At 44.1% G+C, this 18143-nt stretch overlaps 1 protein-coding gene across 3 annotated transcripts in view; it reads right to left on the reverse strand.

The window, feature by feature from the left end:
- RPS6KA5 (ribosomal protein S6 kinase A5) overlaps positions 1-18143 on the reverse strand; it is a 180108-nt gene that overhangs the window by 24163 nt on the left and 137802 nt on the right. For all 3 annotated transcript variants that reach the window (XM_054026212.1, XM_054026210.1, XM_054026211.1), the window contains 2 exons: positions 15925-16018; positions 11228-11398 (listed from right to left, as the gene is read on the reverse strand). In XM_054026212.1, coding sequence (XP_053882187.1) covers positions 11228-11398; positions 15925-16018 — 265 coding nt within the window. The remainder of the gene's footprint in view (positions 1-11227; positions 11399-15924; positions 16019-18143) is intronic.

Below are 18143 nucleotides of genomic sequence, written 5' to 3' on the forward strand. Positions count from 1 at the left end.
GGCGCCTGGATCTCTTTGGGCGTAAAATCTACTCAACTGGTGGCCTACAGCTCAGGGTAGCTAACCAGCAGGCCCTCCTGAGCCGTTATAATTACAACACCTGGAACTCGATGGGGAAATTCAAAGATCTGGTTCCCCAGGAGTCCAGGGAAGAGTTTGGGACCTTGCTAGAAGAGGGCAAGAAGGTGGCAAGGACATCTCTGCAGACATCTTTAGACGCAGCTGACTTGGCTGCTAGAACTCTAGCCTCCGGAGTGGCCATGCACCGCATTTCATGGCTGCAAGTGTCTGGCCTCCCACCGGAACTGCAGCAGACTATAAAGGACCTGCCCTTCGTAGGCCAAGGTCTCTTCTCAGAGAAGACTGATTCCAGACTACAAAGTCTGAAGGATAACCGGGCCACCATGCGCTCACTGGGCATGAATACCCCAGTGACAACGCAGACCAGCCGCAGTGCACTTACCCTAACCCCTCGACCATGGCAAGACTTCTCTAGAAGGCGTGGTCGTGGCAATAGGAGGCAACAACCTGGTCCACAAGCAGGCCAGAATCAAGGCCCCCCTAGATCATCAGTGGGGCCCAGACAAAACTTTTGAAGATGCGCTCGAGGACGGAGCACCAGCCTACTCCCAGGATCCTTCCCTGCCTTTCTCCAACCGCCTCTCCTGTTTCCTCCCTGCGTGGTCCCGCATAACTTCAGATCGCTGGGTCCTACGCACGGTGGAAACGGGATACTATCTTCAGTTTATTTCCCCCCCCCCCCCCCGTCCCTCTTGAGGGACCCTTCTCACGAGCAACTCCTCTTACAGGAGGTACAAGCAGTCCTGTCTATTGGAGTGGTGGAAGAGGTACCAAGGGACTTGAGGGGCAGGGGTTTTTACTCCCGCTACTTCCTAATCCCCAAGGCAAAGGGGGGCTTCGGCCCATCCTGGACCTACGCGGACTCAACAAATTCATGGTAAAGTTGAAGTTCCACATGGTTACCCTGGGAATTATTATCCAATCCCTGGATCCTGGAGACTGGTACGCCGCCCTCGACATGAAGGACGCATACTTCCACATAGTGATCTACCCTCCGCACAGGCGGTTCTTTCGCTTTATGGTCGGACAGCAGCATTTCCAATTTGCGGTCCTCCCCTTTGGCCTCTCCACAGCACCAAGGGTCTTCACAAAATGTATGGCTGTTGTAGCGGCCTGGCTCCGCAGACATCAGATCCAAGTGTACCTCGACGACTGGCTCATTCGGGGTTGGTCGGAGCTACAGGTGCGGTCTCACGTTCGCTTCGTCATGACCTGCTTCAGGCAACTGGGCCAGCTGCTCAACACCGAAAAGTCCACTTTGGAGCCAACCCAAAGAATAGACTTCATCGGAGCAGTCCTGGACTCGAATCTCACCAGGGCATGCCTACCGCAGACCCGCTTCCAGTCTATGATAACTATTATCCACGCCCTCCGAAGCTTCCCGACCTCGACAGCACGCACGTGCCTCGGTCTTCTGGGCCATATAGCCTCGTGCACTTTCGTGACCAAACATGCCAGACTACACCTCCACCCACTTCAGATCTGGCTCTCGTCAGTATACCGTCCAGGCCGGGACAGTTTGGACACAGTACTCACGGTGCCAACAAAGGTCTTGTCCTCTCTGGGTTGGTGACTAAACCCCAACCTCATTTGCGGGGGGATGCCATTCCATGCCCCACAGCTCTCTCTAGTCCTCACCATGGACGCGTCCTCTCTGGGTTGGGGCGCTCACCTCGCGAACCTTCGCACACAAGGCCTTTGGTCCACACAAGAAATATCCCTGCACATCAACGTCAGGGAACTGAAAGCAGTACGCCTTGCGTGTCAGGTATTCCGCGAACACCTCCAGGGCCGTTGTGTCGCGATCTTCACAGACAACACAACGGCCATGTTTTACATCAACAAGCAAGGCGGAGCGCGGTCCTCCCTCCTCTGTCACGAAGCCATATGTCTCTGGGAATTTTGCATAGCCCAATCAATCGACCTGGTGGCATATTTTCTCCCAGGAATCCAGAACACCTTGGCAGATCACCTCAGCAGGTCCTTCCTGGCTCATGAGTGGGCGATACGTCCAGACGTTATTCATTCTGTTTTCCAGAGGTGAGGATTTCCCCACATAGACCTTTTCGCCTCTCACGAGAATCGGAAGTGCCAAGTGTTCTGCTCTCTTCCAGGGACGTTCCCCGGGATCCCTGTCAGACACTTTCCTAATACCGTGGAAAAACCATATGCTCTATGCCTTCCCCCCGTTTCCGTTGGTCCATAAGGTCCCCCTCAAGTTACGCAGAGACAAGGCCCACTTAATCTTGATCGCTCCAGCGTGGCCCAGACAACACTGGTACACCACGCTCCTCGATCTGTCGGTGACAGAACCAATCGCTCTATTATTGTGGCCGGAGCTGATCACTCAGGAACACGGCAGGTTATGTCATCTGGACCTGCAGTCCCTCCATCTGACTGCGTGGCTGCTACATGGCTGGCCCAATCCAAGCTGTGTTGCTCTGCTTCGGAGCAGCAGGTGCTCTTGGGGAGCAGAAAGCCATCCACTAGGTCCACATACATGGTCAAATGGAAGTGCTTCTCCTGCTGGTGAGCCCTGAACAACAGTGTCCCTAGGGGGATACCAGTACCTACCATTCTGGACTATCTCTGGTCCTTAAAACAGCAAGGCTTAGCAGTCTCATCTATCAGAGACCACCTAGCAGCAATCTCAGCCTTCCACCCGGGCAAGAACGGGCGCTCAGTCTTCTCCAGTCCCATGGTCAGCAGGTTCCTCAAGGGCTTAGAACGTGTGTACCCACAAATTTGTCAGCCGGCCCCTACGTGGGACCTCAATCTAGTCCTAGCTAGACTCATGGGTGCCCCCTTCGAGCCCATGGCCACTTGCTCGCTTCTGTACCTGTCCTGGAAAACAGCTTTCCTCATCACTATCATATCGGCGAGACAAGTCTCAGAACTTAGGGCCCTCACATTGGACCCATCATATATGGTGTTCCATAAGGACAAAGTACAGCTACAACCACACCCCGCCTTCCTCCCTAAGGTGGTGTCTGCCTTCCATGTCAACCAAGACATCTTCCTCCCGGTCTTCTTTCCAAAGCCACACGCTTCGCGAAGGGAACAGCTGCATTCCCTAGACGTTCGCAGAGCTCTTGCTTTTTACATTGAGCGAATGAAGCCATTCAGAAAGACATCCCAACTGTTTGTAGCGGTAGCAGACCGGATGAAAAGCCTTCCGGTCTCTTTGCAGCGAATATTGTCTTGGATTACGTCATGCATCCGTGCATATTACGACTTAGCTGGTGTCCAGCTCCACGACTCTCTGCCCATTCCACTCGGGCCCAAGCTTCTTCCTCTGTCTTTCTGGCTCATGTGCCCATACAGGAGATATGTAGGGCAGCGACTTAGTCATCCGTGCACACTTTCGCTTCCCACTATGTCATAGTGCAGCAGTCCAGGGATGATGCAGCATTTGGCTCAGCGGTCCTTCACTCCACGACATCTAACTCCGACCCCACCGCCTAGGTAAGGTTGGGAGTCACCTAATTGGAATTGATATGAGCAAGCACTCAAAGAAGAAAAGACGGTTACTCACCTTTGTAACTGTTGTTCTTCGAGATGTGCTGCTCATATCCATTCCAAACCCACCCTCCTTCCCCGCTGTCGGAGTACCCGGCAAGAAGGAACCGAGGGGGTGCTGGGTTGGCAAGGGCATATATCCGGCACCATGAGGGCGCCACTCCAGGGGACGCCTCAGCCGACCCACCAAGAGTTGCTAGGGTAAAAATCTTCCAACAATCGTGCACGCAGCACGCGCACACCTAATTGGAATGGATATGAGCAACACATCTCGAAGAACAACAATTACAAAGGTGAGTAATTGTCTTTTCTGGGAGAGGAGATCTGGTCTGTCGGGGAGAGTCCGGGGAGGACGGATGGACATGCGTAGCAGGTAAGGATAGTATATCTGCTTGGGCCAAGCTGCAGCAATAAGTATGACGCGGGTCTTGTCCTCTGTGATGTTGCGTAGAACCCTGTGTATGAGTGGAATCGGTGGAAAAGTGTACATGAGGGAGCTGTTCCAAGGAATGAGGAACACATCGCCTAGAGATGCATTTCCGAGTCCCGCTCTGGAGCAAAATAGATGGGAAGAGGATCAGCACTGCCCTGAGTCCCGTCTTCAGCCAAGGATGGTTGAGAAGAAACTGAGGAGGGTACGGGACACACGTGCTCAGGAAGATTCCAACAAGATGGGAGATACCAACTCAGCGCGTGCGTCCCGACGAGGTACTACTACCGAAGATCTCCGATCAATAGCACTGGGATGCACCGTCCCCTAGAGTGGAGCACCCACAGGGACAGCACTCGAAGAAAAAGTCTATGTTTCCTATTGTCCGTTGTAGCGAACAGGAAGATCGTCGGGATGCCCCAAGCCACGAAGATGACTTGCAGAACACTGGGCTCCAGGGACCACTTACGCTCCATGGAAAAATTCCCACTGTGATGATTTGTGAGGTGATTCTGGACTCTGGGCAAGTGTCCAGCTATTGGAGTGACACCCTCCTCAATGCAGAACTGCCACAGCCTAATAGTCTCTTGGCAGAGCACTTTGGAGTGTGCTCCCCCTTGCCTGTTCACATAATACATCACTAAAGCTAAGATTTTGTCATGGTTATTTTTAGTAAAAATCATGGACAGCTCAAGGGCAATAAACAAAAATTCACGGAAGCCTGTGACCTGACCGTGACTTTTACAAAAAATAACTGACAAAATGGGGAGTCTATTAGGGACCCAATTAACTCTATTTTCTAAATAGGGACCAACGTTGACTTTCCTGTTTTTAGAGTGTTGAATAAGTGCAGTGTAACGTGTACGTGAGAAAGCAGTTCTGTGAACTGCCCTTAGTAGCCAGTCATCCAGATATGGGAAGACATGGATTTCCTTCTTACTGAGGTATAATGCCACCACATCCATACAAGTGGTAAAAACCAGGAGGTAGAAGGCAGACCAAAAAGGATGGACCAGTTACTGAAAATGAACAAACTGGAGAAATCTGTGGCTGGAAGGATTGCTATGTGGAAATAAGCATCCTTAACGTCCACAGCAGCAAAACAATCGTTCTAAGTCAATGCAGGGAGGATAGTTGAGAGGATGATCACTAGGAACCTTATGTATCTGATATATTTGTTAAGGTTGCAGATGTCTAGAGTAGGTCTGACCAGAAAATATTGGGAATAAAACTTTGACCCCAGTGTTCCAGAGGAATCTCTTTCATTGCTCCCAAAGACAGAAAAAAACAGACTTGCTCGAGGAGCAGTATCTCATGAGAGGGGCCCTGAAGAGGGACAGGTACAGACAGTGTGGAGAGCAACTGGATAACCTAAACGGACATTGCTTAGGCCTCAGCTATCTGTAGTAACTGAGTCTCAAACACTGAGAAAATGGACTATCCTGTCCCCGAAGTTCTGTAGAAGTCATGACTGGATCACTGCTTTGGACCAACGAGTCAAAATGAGCACTTAGGGTCACCAGAGGAGAGAGAGTGGACTGGCCAAATCCAAGACCAGAATGCCTCCACCCTTGGGACCTAAGCCCAGAGCTAGGGTAGTCTTGCTCTCTCGGGGAAGGGACAGACAGCCCAAAGGGGCGTTGTGGCCGGTATCGTTGCTGCTGCTGTTGTCCATCATAATGGTGCCTCTGCACTGCCAGTGTATACACCCCCAAGGAACAAAGGGTAGCCCTAGAATCCTTGAAGGAGTGCAGAGTTTCATCTGTTGTTCAGAAAAAAGCAGCTGACCATCAAAGGCCAAGTCCTCTCTTAGTTCTGCAAAAATTCTGTGCCACTGTACATGTGCATTCATGTCCCCCACAATTTTTTTTTCTCTGCAGAAAATACATTCTGCCAGAGAGGTGCAGCAATTATGCCTTTCGCCCACCAGGGGCTGCTGTGGCGCCAGAACAGAGGGCAGCCGGCTCAGCCAGACCCAAAGAGGGATGTGGATAGGTTATGTTCCTCCCAGCACCCTTCCTGCGGAGCCAAGTGAGGAGGCACATGATGTGGGGGACAAAGAGTAGGGCACATGGGGATGCTGGGTCGCAGACTGGGGTTCAGAAGGGCTAGTGCGGGGGACAGACTGGGGTGGGGACTGAATGGGAGTGGATGTGCAGGGACACATGGGAACATGGGCAGATATGCCTGAATGGGAGAGGCTAGGGGTCTAGTGTCTGCATGGGGGAGGCTCCCTTATAATCCCTCCCTCCCAAAAGAAAACCTGTTCCATATTACTTCTTCTACCCACACCCAACAATCGTCCAGGTTCACACCTAGACTCCTGCCCAGCAACTACTTCCCTTTCCCTCAGCTCCTCCATTACTCCGACTCCCCAAGCCTTTGCACTTTCTCTCAGGAGTGTGGAAAATACGTTTCTGTATTTTAAATGAATTATTATGCAAAGTTCTGTATTAATATGCCTAGTAAGGAATCTGTTTATCAAAAAAACATTTCCTGAATATTTTTTGTTGTCTGCATTGTTACAGACATCGTTGCTGACAGGTATTCAGAAAGAAATTACCAAAATAATAGAAACTGGCGTGATTATATTTTGTTATTTTTGACAAATAAAATATGCAAAATTTCACAGAATTTTTAAATATTGTACACAGCATTTTTAATTTTTTGGCACAGAATTCCCCCTGGAGTACTCTGTGGTCTGCTGCACATCAGGAGCAATGCCCAAACTCTGCAGCCAGGATGCCCTTCTTATGGTCACTGCTGAGGCCATTTCTCTGGCCAAAGTGTCTGCAACGTCTAGCATGGATTGTAGTAATGTCTTGGCAACCAAGCAGCCCTCCATGATAAATGCCCAAAATTCCTACCACAGTGCTGTGTCCTGTCCAGGATACAAAGCACTGCACTTCCAAGTCAGAGGCTGAGAAGTCAGAGGCTTCCAATAATTGAGGTGCTGATGCAGATGGTACCGGAGAGAGTTATCTTGAACCCTGGGAGGGTGGTACCAGAGAAATCATGAGACGTTTCCTTCTTGATAAGACTGGTTTGAGAGGAGGTGTAAGTAGTGGTACTTTGGGATTCTTGGTGCGGTGAGGGGTGAGTTGCAGGAGCAAGAACCAGTCAGACAGTTTCCAATGCTGGTGAAACCTGTAATGAGGCACTAACCAAGTCTCTTGCGGCTGCATATGCCTCTGGGGTAGATGGGAGTCCCATCAACTGTTGGCTCCTGAAACGTCTCAGGACAACCTCACTGAACCTGGCACGAGCTTTGGAGACAGCGAACACCTCTTAGGAGGTGAGGCTTCTGAGGTAGCTCTCTCTACTACATGTTTAGTAGAGTCCTTGCCTCTATCTTGCCTGGGTACCAAAGCTGATGAACAAGATGCTCAGACTGAGGAAGGTCTGGATGGAGAAGCCAAAAAAATATCTGGTGGAGCACTCCATACCCATGGTGAAGTACTTGGGGTGCTCTCCTCATGCAATGACTTGACGGTGGGTCAAAATGTTGCTTCCATAATCAAGCACATAAGTCTCGCTGTTTCAAGTGAGGATTGAAGCCCTTGCAAATGTGATATTTGTCACTAATGTCGGCCTCACCCAAATACTTCAGGCAGGATGGATGAGGATCACTGACCAGCATAGGCTTTGAACATGTCCTGCAGGACTTGAACACTGAGGAGCAGGGCATCATTGTGGTATCAAGCTTGGTACCAAAAGAAAAGAAACAGTACCAAAGGACACGAAAAACAGAAATGTAACACTAACTTGAGAAACTAACTAACAATAATTAACTGCAACTATTTAAAGTGAATGAGGGATGCACTTGAGTAAACAAGTCCGAGATCACTTTGAAAACCATCACTGGTGGCAAGAAGGAACTGGGGATGCTCAGCTCCACCCTCTTATACCAGTATGCTGTGTCACAGCAAAAGGGGGCATTCGAGCTGCCATGATGGGTAGCAACGAGGGGAAAAAAATATCTCTGACATCTGTGCACAAGGCACACACACACCTACAGTGGAATGGACATGTGCAATAGCTCAAAGAAGAATCCATTGTTCCTCTTCTTCTGTACAAAAGGTCTTGTTCACTTCATTAAGGATTTAGAGATTAACATGAAATCTATTCTAGCATGTAAATGATGAGGGTGTGAATAAAATGTGTAATCTCATTCCACTAAATGCATTTCTCTCCAGCAAACTGAGAGACTGAATTTTTGGCACTGAAGTAAATGCTGCACTTGCTTCCCTATACACTTCATCTTCTTTATCTGATCTGTCCAGTAAGGAATCAGTGTGCAACTGAAGTCTCCTCCAAGTATAATTTCCCTTCCCCAAAGTGTTGCACTATTTTAAAGCAGCTTTTTTTTAGCTTGTGATTGGGAACATATCCTGAGCCCACTAATAACTGTACCTATCAATAAGATAAACCATCCCCCCATATCCTTAAATTGATCTTCAATCTAAAAAATTACATGTTTAGCAAATATTATGGCCATTCCTCTTTTCTTTGGCTGAAGCAAAAAAATGTCTGCTGAAACCAACCATCTTTCATGCCCATAATATGCCACTCCTGAAAATGAGTTTCTTGAAGTAAAATAATCTGAAAATGAGGTTTTTAAAAAATTCAGCCAGGGCTTTTTCCCCTCTTAACGACATTATTTAGCCCCTTAAAATTCAAAGGTGTTATTTTAAAAGGAACAGCCATTGAGAATAACTATTTAGCTTATTGAAAAACTTGAAACTATGATTATTTAGCTGTTTGATAGCATGAACCTTTGAGTGGCCAATGTCTCTTGTTGCAAATTATGTTGTATTCAGAACCGTGTGCCTGAATATGGCGTGATTTCTGTTTGTAAATTTCCATAGGTATGTCTTGTATTAATTCTCCCTCCCATCCCTGATTCCCTCCCCTCTTCTCCATTATTCCCCTTATTTTAAAAATAACCAAAATAGCATATAATTCAGCCCCCAAACAACTGTGTTTTCTTGAACCCTCAACACATGTACTTTCCCCATGAACTGTTTCTCTTGCAACCCAAAGGAGTTACATTCTCCACATATGAGACCTTAGGGATAGATTGCCATCTGATTATTTGAGTCACATGGGGAGGATTTAAACAGAACCCCTAAGTGCTCCTCAACAACCCGTTTCTATTTTCTCCAATCTCCCCATCCCTGGGACACTCATCTTATTGTCCTATATATGCTCTACACTTTAAAATACAGAGTTATAATCATCCCAATTAAAACAAACTTCATCCTATTTTCTTTATAACATTAACATAGATACTGTTAAACTGTTCATTCTTGATGACTCTCAAGAAGTTCTTTCAGGGTAATCTTTTGGTAACTACTCATGTATCTGAGTCCTCTTGTACAGCTTCATTTTTTGCCATTGACAGTACATTTTCTAGAGTCTTTCTTTTCCTATCCTCATTTTCTTGGATTTGACCATCTGTCAAGGTATTTCCAGCATTTTATACTTAGTTTCCACCTCCAGAGTACCCTCTTGCTTTTCTGAGATTTTGATTTCTATCCCAAGTGAGTGGACTGTAGTTTTTCCTTGTATAAAGTATCTTACTGGGTAAAACTGATTTTGAAAGCTGAATGATAATTAAATGAAAATCCCCATCAGTAACATATATCTGCCCTCTTGAGTGCTGCTGAAACTTCCCCCAGCAATCTTCTCTTTTTTAAAGTTAGGGCGGAGTGGTCATGCAAAAATTACAGCTTGTCATCTTGGGGTATAAACTCTGAATGTTCTCTGGCTCTTTCCATAGTTAAATCTTTCTGCGGATATTGATAAAATTTCACAATCAAATCTCTGGATCTATTATAAGCTCCAAGTGTGGGGAATAGCACCATATGCATTCTCTCCACTTTCACGCGTTTTAGAGAACTGAGATTTAACAAATCTACGATTAAAATTTTTACATACCGGATTGTATTTCCTCCTTCAGCATTTTCAGGCAGTCTCTTAATTCTGATGTTGTTCCTTCACACTCTATTTTCTATATCATCCAATTTAAGCTGCTTCCCTCTGTGTTCCAGCAGTGTCATGCAGCTCTGCAGCAATGGCTGTCTCTCACTAGCTTCCTTTAGGCCAATCTCTGGTACAGTCAGTGACTCAACCTTTCAAATCAGTTACTTCCTTCTTTACTGCTAGAATCAGTCATCAGATCATTTCTCATGGCCTTGGAGATCAACTCCCGAATGTCTGCCTTGGAGTCTGATTTTCTTCAGTCTTCACATTTCTGTCAGGGGCCTCTCAACACTGTGAGCTGGAAACACCCTTCTGAATGAGGTGTGGTGGTTTTTTTTTTTTTTGAGACTCCATCCTCTGCAACGGAGTACTCTGTTTTTTGGTGGTGTTTAGTAGCTTTAGTGGGTTGATGGAGGCAGATTACTTTCTTATCCCCTCAGAGCTTTGGCTTCAGGCAGCCATTTTAGTTCAGACTACTGCTGATCCCCACAACCCTCTTTTTTTTTTTTTTTTTTTTTTAAACTAACAGACCCACTACCTCCTCACCTATCTTATTTCTCAGGTGGAAACTGTATTAAACTAGAGTGAGATTGAGGGTAAAAACAGTACAAGGACACTGTAATTCAATCAAAAACAACCACTTCAAACCCAGGAATTCACAGTGAAGTAAAAGGAGCATGAAAATGCACAGTAAAGGCACCGAAACAACCTTAATGCCACTTTGTAGCTATGCTATGCAATAATCATACATTTATGATCAGAACAGAATAGAATGTTAGTCCCTGAGTAGATAAAATTGAATTTTGATAACAGATTTTTTTTCATCATATTACTACATGGTGGAGTTAAGATTGAATTTTTTATTTTATAAACAAAGTTTATAAATTAGTTATTTATCTGAGTTGAGTATTTTATTGTTTTTACTATTGATCGCATAGCATAATGGAATAAATTAGTTATTTATCTGAGTTGAGTATTTTATTGTTTTTACTATTGATCGCATAGCATAATGGAATAAAATAAAATTAGACAGTAAATGTGTGAAACTTTCATTTCCTAATAAAAACAATAAAAGGCATGAAAAACACACAAATTACAGTATTTTTTCCATTAAAGTAACCATGCACTTTAATGAAGGGATACACTGCTTTGTTAAAGAATGTGGAAGTAAGGTATTAGAACAATAATATATACAATTATACCACACTATACCTCAGGTTTCAGATCTCTATGGACGACTCCTACATCATGCATGTGGCTCACAGCTGAAACAAGTTTGCGCATGATATAACTGGCTTCTGTCTCACTGAAGTGTTTCTTTTTCTGAATGCGTTCAAGCAATTCTCCTCCCTTCAGCAGTTCCATTACTAGAAATGTGTGAAGCTAGAAAACAAAAAAACAGTTTAATGTGAGACCTTAGAAAAATTAGATTATATGTCAACACTTTGTGGATTTTAAATATTAATAATTAAGTCTTAACTTTTTACTGTTTATTATTAAAAATACTACACAACTGCATTTAGAAAAAAACAAAACCGGTATCATTTAAGATAGAAAGAGGTGGGAAAATATAGCCTTTTAAACTGCAAGCATAACAGCACTTTTTTCTCATCAGTTCTTTTGTCTGGTTCTTTGTTCTGCATCACAACACATTTGCCTTCCACCAGCTACATACTATACTGCAATAGGATCTCTCTTTCCAGAGGTCAGGATGAGTCAAGCTTCTGTTTATAATAGTATTTCATGAGTATAAAAATATGAAGAACCAAATTCTACTCTTAGAGATGTCTGGTGCTCACGGCTACCATTGACATCTATGGGATTCACTTACACACATTAGTGGGTAGCTAGCTCAAAGAGTGGTGAACATTGCCTGCTTCCACATAAGGGTACATTTTTATCATTATGCAGAATTAATCACAGACATCAAGTTAATAGCAGAAAAAGTTGCTAATTCCTTGCACAGCCTCCTGAAAGTTTACTTCCAAGTCTTTAATTATCCTCAACTGCTTCAAATCCCATCTCCCACATAGAAGGATATATGCTGTTTCTGTACCATTACTAGGACCACAACATATATTTAATATTCCCAAACAGTAAACTTTGTTACTAAAAGTGAAGGTTGTGCCAGTGTATTTCCTTTAAGACAAAAACATTTTTAAATCAAGGAAGTCACCACTTAAGGCAAACATTAACATAAAGATCAATCATAATTCACATGCTTGTCAATAATGCACCCAAGACTCCACAACTTCACAACAAACAGCTTTTTTCTTACAACATACAACCATCCGTAATACATGGAATTACGCTCAAACGCACAAACTTAATTACAACTTCAACAAGATTAACTCCTTAAAACTAATTTTGAGAAGTCTTTTTTTGTACCGTTACAAAGTCTGAATTTGGAGTAAATGTCGTATGTTTGTTTGTGATTGGGAGAAACTACAGTATTTTTTGTGGGAATTTCCTTGTTTTTTAAAAACCTGTTAACTGTTAGCAGCGGGTTAGTGGGGTACTGGGGAAGAGGTAGCATTAAAGGGTTTTGAGGGCAGATGATCATAATAGGAGGAGGGAAGGTCAGCATGGTTGGTGAGTAGAGGAAGAGTACAAAGAGATTGAAGAGGGCTGATGGGGGAAGGCCAGGACAGGGAGGCTGTTATAAAGATACAGTTAAGGGTTAATTCCTCTTTTACCTGTAAAGGGTTAAGAAGCTCACATAACCTAGCTGACACCTGACCAGAAGGACCAATAAGAAGACAAGATACTTTAAAATCTGGAAGGGGGAAAAAGTCTTTTGTCTGTGCTGTGTGGGCTTTTGCCGGAGACAGAGAAAGGAGCCATCCCACTCCTATAGGGTAGTGAGTATTTAGAGAAGAAATGTGTTAGATTACTTTTATTTTCTTGTTTGTGAGTTCTTTTGCAAATAAGAGGAAGGATAAATTTGGGTTCTTTGTGTAACTTTAAAGTTTTGCCCAGAGGGAAACCCTCTGTGTTTTGAATCTGATTGTCTGTGAGATTATCTTTCATTCTAATTTTACAGAGGTACTCCTTTCACCTTTTTTCTTAATTAAAATTCTTCTTTTAAGAACCTGATTGATTTTTCATTGTTTTAAGATCCAAGGGTTTGGATCTGTGTTCACCAGGACGAAGTGGTGAGGGGATATTCTCAAGTCTACCCAGGAAAAGGGGTGTAGAGGCTTGGGGGGAAATTATTCACAAGCCTGCCCAGGAAAGGGGGGTTAGGGACTTGGGAGATATTTGGGGGAAGGCAGAGTTCCAAGTGGCTCTCCTTAAATATTTGGTTAACGCTTGGTGGTGGCAGCGTACTGTTAATGTAAGCTGGTAAAAATAAGCTTAGGGGGTCTTTCATGCAGGTCCCCACATCTGTACCCTAAAGTTCAGAGTGGGGAGGGAACCTTGACAGAGGCATAAGGAATACTGGATGGAGGGACATAAGATTTGTGGGAGACAGCTGGAAATATGAGACTAGTAGGGCTGTGGGATGAGTTATGGAAAATCAACAAGACAGCAGTCAGGTTTGGGGATCTAGGAAAAACAGAAAGGCTATGGAGATGTAAAGGTGGGAGCAGTGGGAAAAGTATAGCATTTTCAGGGAAGTAATATAGGGCATGAGGTTGTTGTGGGTAGCAGAAGGGCAGAAGACTCACAGACAGGAAGCCAGCAGGGTGTTTTGGATCAGGGTTTCCCTATGCTAAGGGAATCCTGCCCAGAGACTGTAGAAATAAAGGGTAGGTGGTGTTTCCTCAGTTGGGAAATCTCTGTCCTCTTTACATAGGAATTCCCCAGCACAGGGAAATCCCACTCATTGTGAAGACTGTTATATAGCCTTTGCTTCTAAAAAAGGGGGAGAACCATAGCCCACACTTTCTTCACTCTGTCAGATGGGCTGTGACCTCACCAGCCCTTCCTCACAAAGCTTTTGGTACCTTGGAATTGAGAACTCAGTAGTTCCCTTAAGTAAGATGGGGCCGGTTAGCCAGCCAGCCTTGAAAAACAATGGGTATGAGTATCTGAGATGGCCATTGTCACTGTGTCAACTGCTCTTGATTCAGTCTGTCTAGGGATCCTAGGTTTGTCTTAACTGGTCCTCTTCATCTATAATTAGACCAGTCCATGAATTCTTAACTTAAATTGAGTCTATCAGCCCTTAAACTCCAAGGCTTGCAGTCTCCTTTTGTCTGTCAGTTTCTCAGAAGCAGCATGGCCTGGGCTGTTGCCCCTCTGGTATCCCAGGCCTTTTTGCCTCCCTTTCCCTCTCTATTCTCCCTCTTTCATAGCTGGTCTTATTTACTTCATTGGTCACAGCTGTGGCTGCATGTGTCCATGACTGGCAGTTCTGGTAGCTATGCAGGGGTGTGATCAGCCTGATAGCCTTTAAGCAGGGAAGACTCTCCTCTCCCTTCTGCTGATGCTCAGTTTGGGATTTGTAAACCCCATTACACAGTCCTATCTCGCAACAACAATTTCTAAGGATATAATCTGGGGCAGGCGAGACAAGTATGAAAAGATGTGCAGAACTGTGCAGATGGGTGGGCATTTTTTGGCAGCGACTATATCTCATTAGTTAAGCTAAAACCACGGCTTGTCAGGTTACTTTTTCTGCAATTCTCTCCCCCTATCCTTGAACACAGCGGAAGGGGCAGGGAAAGAGGATAAAAAATATTCTCTCAATGGCTAAGGATTTGCCAAAAAAAGAGTCATAGCCTGACAAACATTGGCAGGTCCAGTCGGAGTAGGATTCCCAATGGAGAACCTGATTAGATTTGTAGCAGAGCTAGTAAAAAATAAGGAAATTTTTCAGAAAAATTTGATTATTTTTTTTAATTTCAAAATTTGGAATAAATTGACCAGCTCTAGTCTGCGGAAGCCTCAAGTTGGTGAGTATATACATGTTGCAGAAGGATGAAAAGCAGGATGAGTGGCTGGTTGGAGGTAGGCTAATCAGATTCACAGTAATCTAAGAGTACATCTATTGTTATATCTTGTTTATTAAGTATTGATTGTGCTCAAAGGAAGAAAATAAAGATAGCACCTTGCCACGAAGAGCTAATTTAAACAGATTTTTCTGCTTAAGAACTCAAAAAAGTACATTGATAATACATTCTGAACATATTTTAGTACATAAATTATAAATAGTGAAAATGTAAATCTCCTCCATCCTTAAAGATTGTGGGTCAGATTCTTCAGTTTGCTAAGTGCATTTTTGTGCTGCATATGCCTACCAGCTGTTCCCTCAGACCCTTTCATAAGGGCATAGGGAACATTTTGGGAGGGGGCTGGGGGCATGTCAGGGGTGGAGAGGAGCTCAGCTTCATTACACCTGATCTTCTGCTGGGGAGCTTACACCAGCAGAAGAAGATAGAGTAGGACCCCAGCTGCTCTGGTTTCCTTGAGGCCACCACTGACCACTACATTTGAGCTATGCTCAGATACAGTAGATAACTGAGATTTCTATAACTAAATAAAACTCAAGCACATTCTAATTTTTTTTTTAAAGGAACTGCTTTTAAATCTGGTAATTTATTAAATTATTTGGGTTGCCTCATTTGAAAACAAACAAAATTATGAAATAATCTTTGGTACTTGTGTAGCACCATTAATTCAAGGATTTCCAAGTGTGTTACAAATATCATTTAAACTTCACAATACCTCTGAAGGAACGTAAGTATACCTGAGTTCCCGAAAATACATTTTTATTTATATACAATAAAAATGTAATCTCCTTTGGTTTTAATGCTTTTGCTATAATTTTTCTAGGTAGACAAGACTCAATTAGTTGGAAAAAGCTGCCTATACAGAGTGGCAGTAAGCTTTATCACAAGAGTTTAATGCTATGCACAACAAAATGTGTTTGGAAAATGCTTATTATAGTTTCTTCAAAATACCTGATCATGATAAACTTCATGCAACTTCACTACATTGGGGTGTCCTTCACAGAGTTTCAAAGCTGTTATTTCCCTCTGGGTGTTGGCTTCCATTCTGGAAAATTACCAAGTTTAACAAAGCAAATTTCAAGTCAAAATTGTTACATCTATTTTTTTTAAATTCTTCCTAATCCAGATTTTGGAACATTAGGACAGTCGCCCTTTTGATATACACAATTAGAAGTCAGCACCTTCAAACAAGTAAACTGAACCAAACAAGTGAGTCCTGCAGAGTGGGGCTAAATAAATAAAACAAAACAAATTTATGATTCAGTCATGTCTTGGCATGTTAAGAATAAAAACTTTGTTATTTTACAAACACCATAAGGAATTCAGACTTGCCCATTAGGCTTGAAACATTGGCACTACCTGTTCCACCCTCATGCCAGAGAAGTACTTCCAAAGCTGTATGGAAACATTAAATCCATTTTGGATAAAATAATATCGCTTTAAATAATAGCACTATACTCAACTATAAATGATAGCAGGTCCGTCCGAAGTGGGACAGTTCATGCAGCGCATACTGCCATGTGCATCAGGTAAGGGTACCAGTTCTGTCTGGGCCACGTCAGGGCTATCAGTATGAACTTGGCTTTGTCAACATGTATCTTGTGCATTACCTGTGGGGGCAGCGGTATCAGTGGGAATGCATAAAAAGTGATTTCTCCCAGGTGATTAGGAAGGCATCTCCCAGTGATTGGGGTCCCATTCCTGCTCTCAAGAAAAAGAGAGGGCATTTGTAATTTTGTGAATACATTGATGGGAAGGAAGCCCCATCATTGAAATATGGCTAGTAGGACTTTGCTGTTCCTTTACCATTTCTGGTCCTGAGAAAATTGTCTGCTCAGTGTGTCCGCTGTCATGTTCTGGCACCCGGGGAGGTAGGAGAGTGTGACATTTATATTGTGATTTATGCACCAGTTCCACAGCCTCATGGTCTCAATGCATAGTGAGTGAGAGAGGGCTCCTCCTTGTCAATTTATACAGAACATGCAGGCTATGTTGTCGGTCATCACACATACTGTTTTGTAATTTATCAGTGGGAGGAAGTGAAGATAGGCATTGTACTCCGCGCGTAATTCGAATATGTTGATGTTTAGTTGGATCTTGGTAGATGACTACCTCCCTTGGATCACATGCTAGTTCAGGTGGGTGCCCTAGCCTATCGAGGCATCTGTTGTGATTATTATTGATGGTAGAACCTGGTGAAAGGGAATCTCTGTGCACACATTCTCCAGTCTTGTCCACCACTGTAGAGATTCCAGTACTTTTGATGGCAGTGTTAGGCTTCTGTTCAGGTTGTGTTTGCTTGATATGTACACTGAACTCAGCCAACCTTGTAGGCAGCACATGTGTAGTCTTGCATGTCTTACCACAAAGGTCATGGCCACCATGTGACCTAACAGTTGTAGGCAGGTTCATGCCGATATTTGTGGGCTAGTCGTGACTACCTAGATAAGATTGGTCAGAGTTATGAATCTGTTCAACGGTAATGATGCCCTGGCCTCTATAGTCGAGGCGAGCCCCGATTAAGTCCAATTGTTATATAGGAACTAGGGTTGCTTTTTGTTTATTTATAACCCTACCTTCCAGAAGAGAGTGATAGTCCTCTGAATGTTGTCTATTGCTTCTAACCAGGTAGGCCCTTTTAGTAAACAATTTAGATACGGGAAAACCATTATCCCTTGTTTGGGGAAGTGTGCCACTATTTCCGCAAGGGAAAGGCCGAAAGGTAGGACTCTGTATTGGTAGTGGACGTTGACTTTGTGGTTCATATTCTTGTTGTTGCTGACGTTGGAATGAGATGTTTGTTTTGTTGGTATTGCTGGTAACGTCTCCGTTTCGTGGAAGGTGTATATACCAAGAGTATGGAGAGTCATTCAGAAATCTTTCATCAAGTGGAGGACCTTGTTTGTTTTGGTAGAAAAAAAGCTTTTCTCTGTCAAATGGGAAATACTCCACTTTCACTTGGAGATCTTTTGGAATCCCCGAAGATTGCAGCCATGATGCTCTGTGCATTACTATGGCTGTGGATGTTATTCTCACTGTGGTGACTGCTATGTCCAAGGATACTTGTAGTGCCGTTCTGGCAACCAGCTATCCCTCAGTTAGTACGGCTTTCAATTTTGCAAGCCTCTCCTCTGGGAGGTCATTAATAAATTCGTTCAGCTTGCCATAAT

This window comes from Malaclemys terrapin, chromosome 4 (genome assembly GCF_027887155.1).
Source record: "Malaclemys terrapin pileata isolate rMalTer1 chromosome 4, rMalTer1.hap1, whole genome shotgun sequence".
NCBI lineage: Eukaryota > Metazoa > Chordata > Testudines > Emydidae > Malaclemys > Malaclemys terrapin.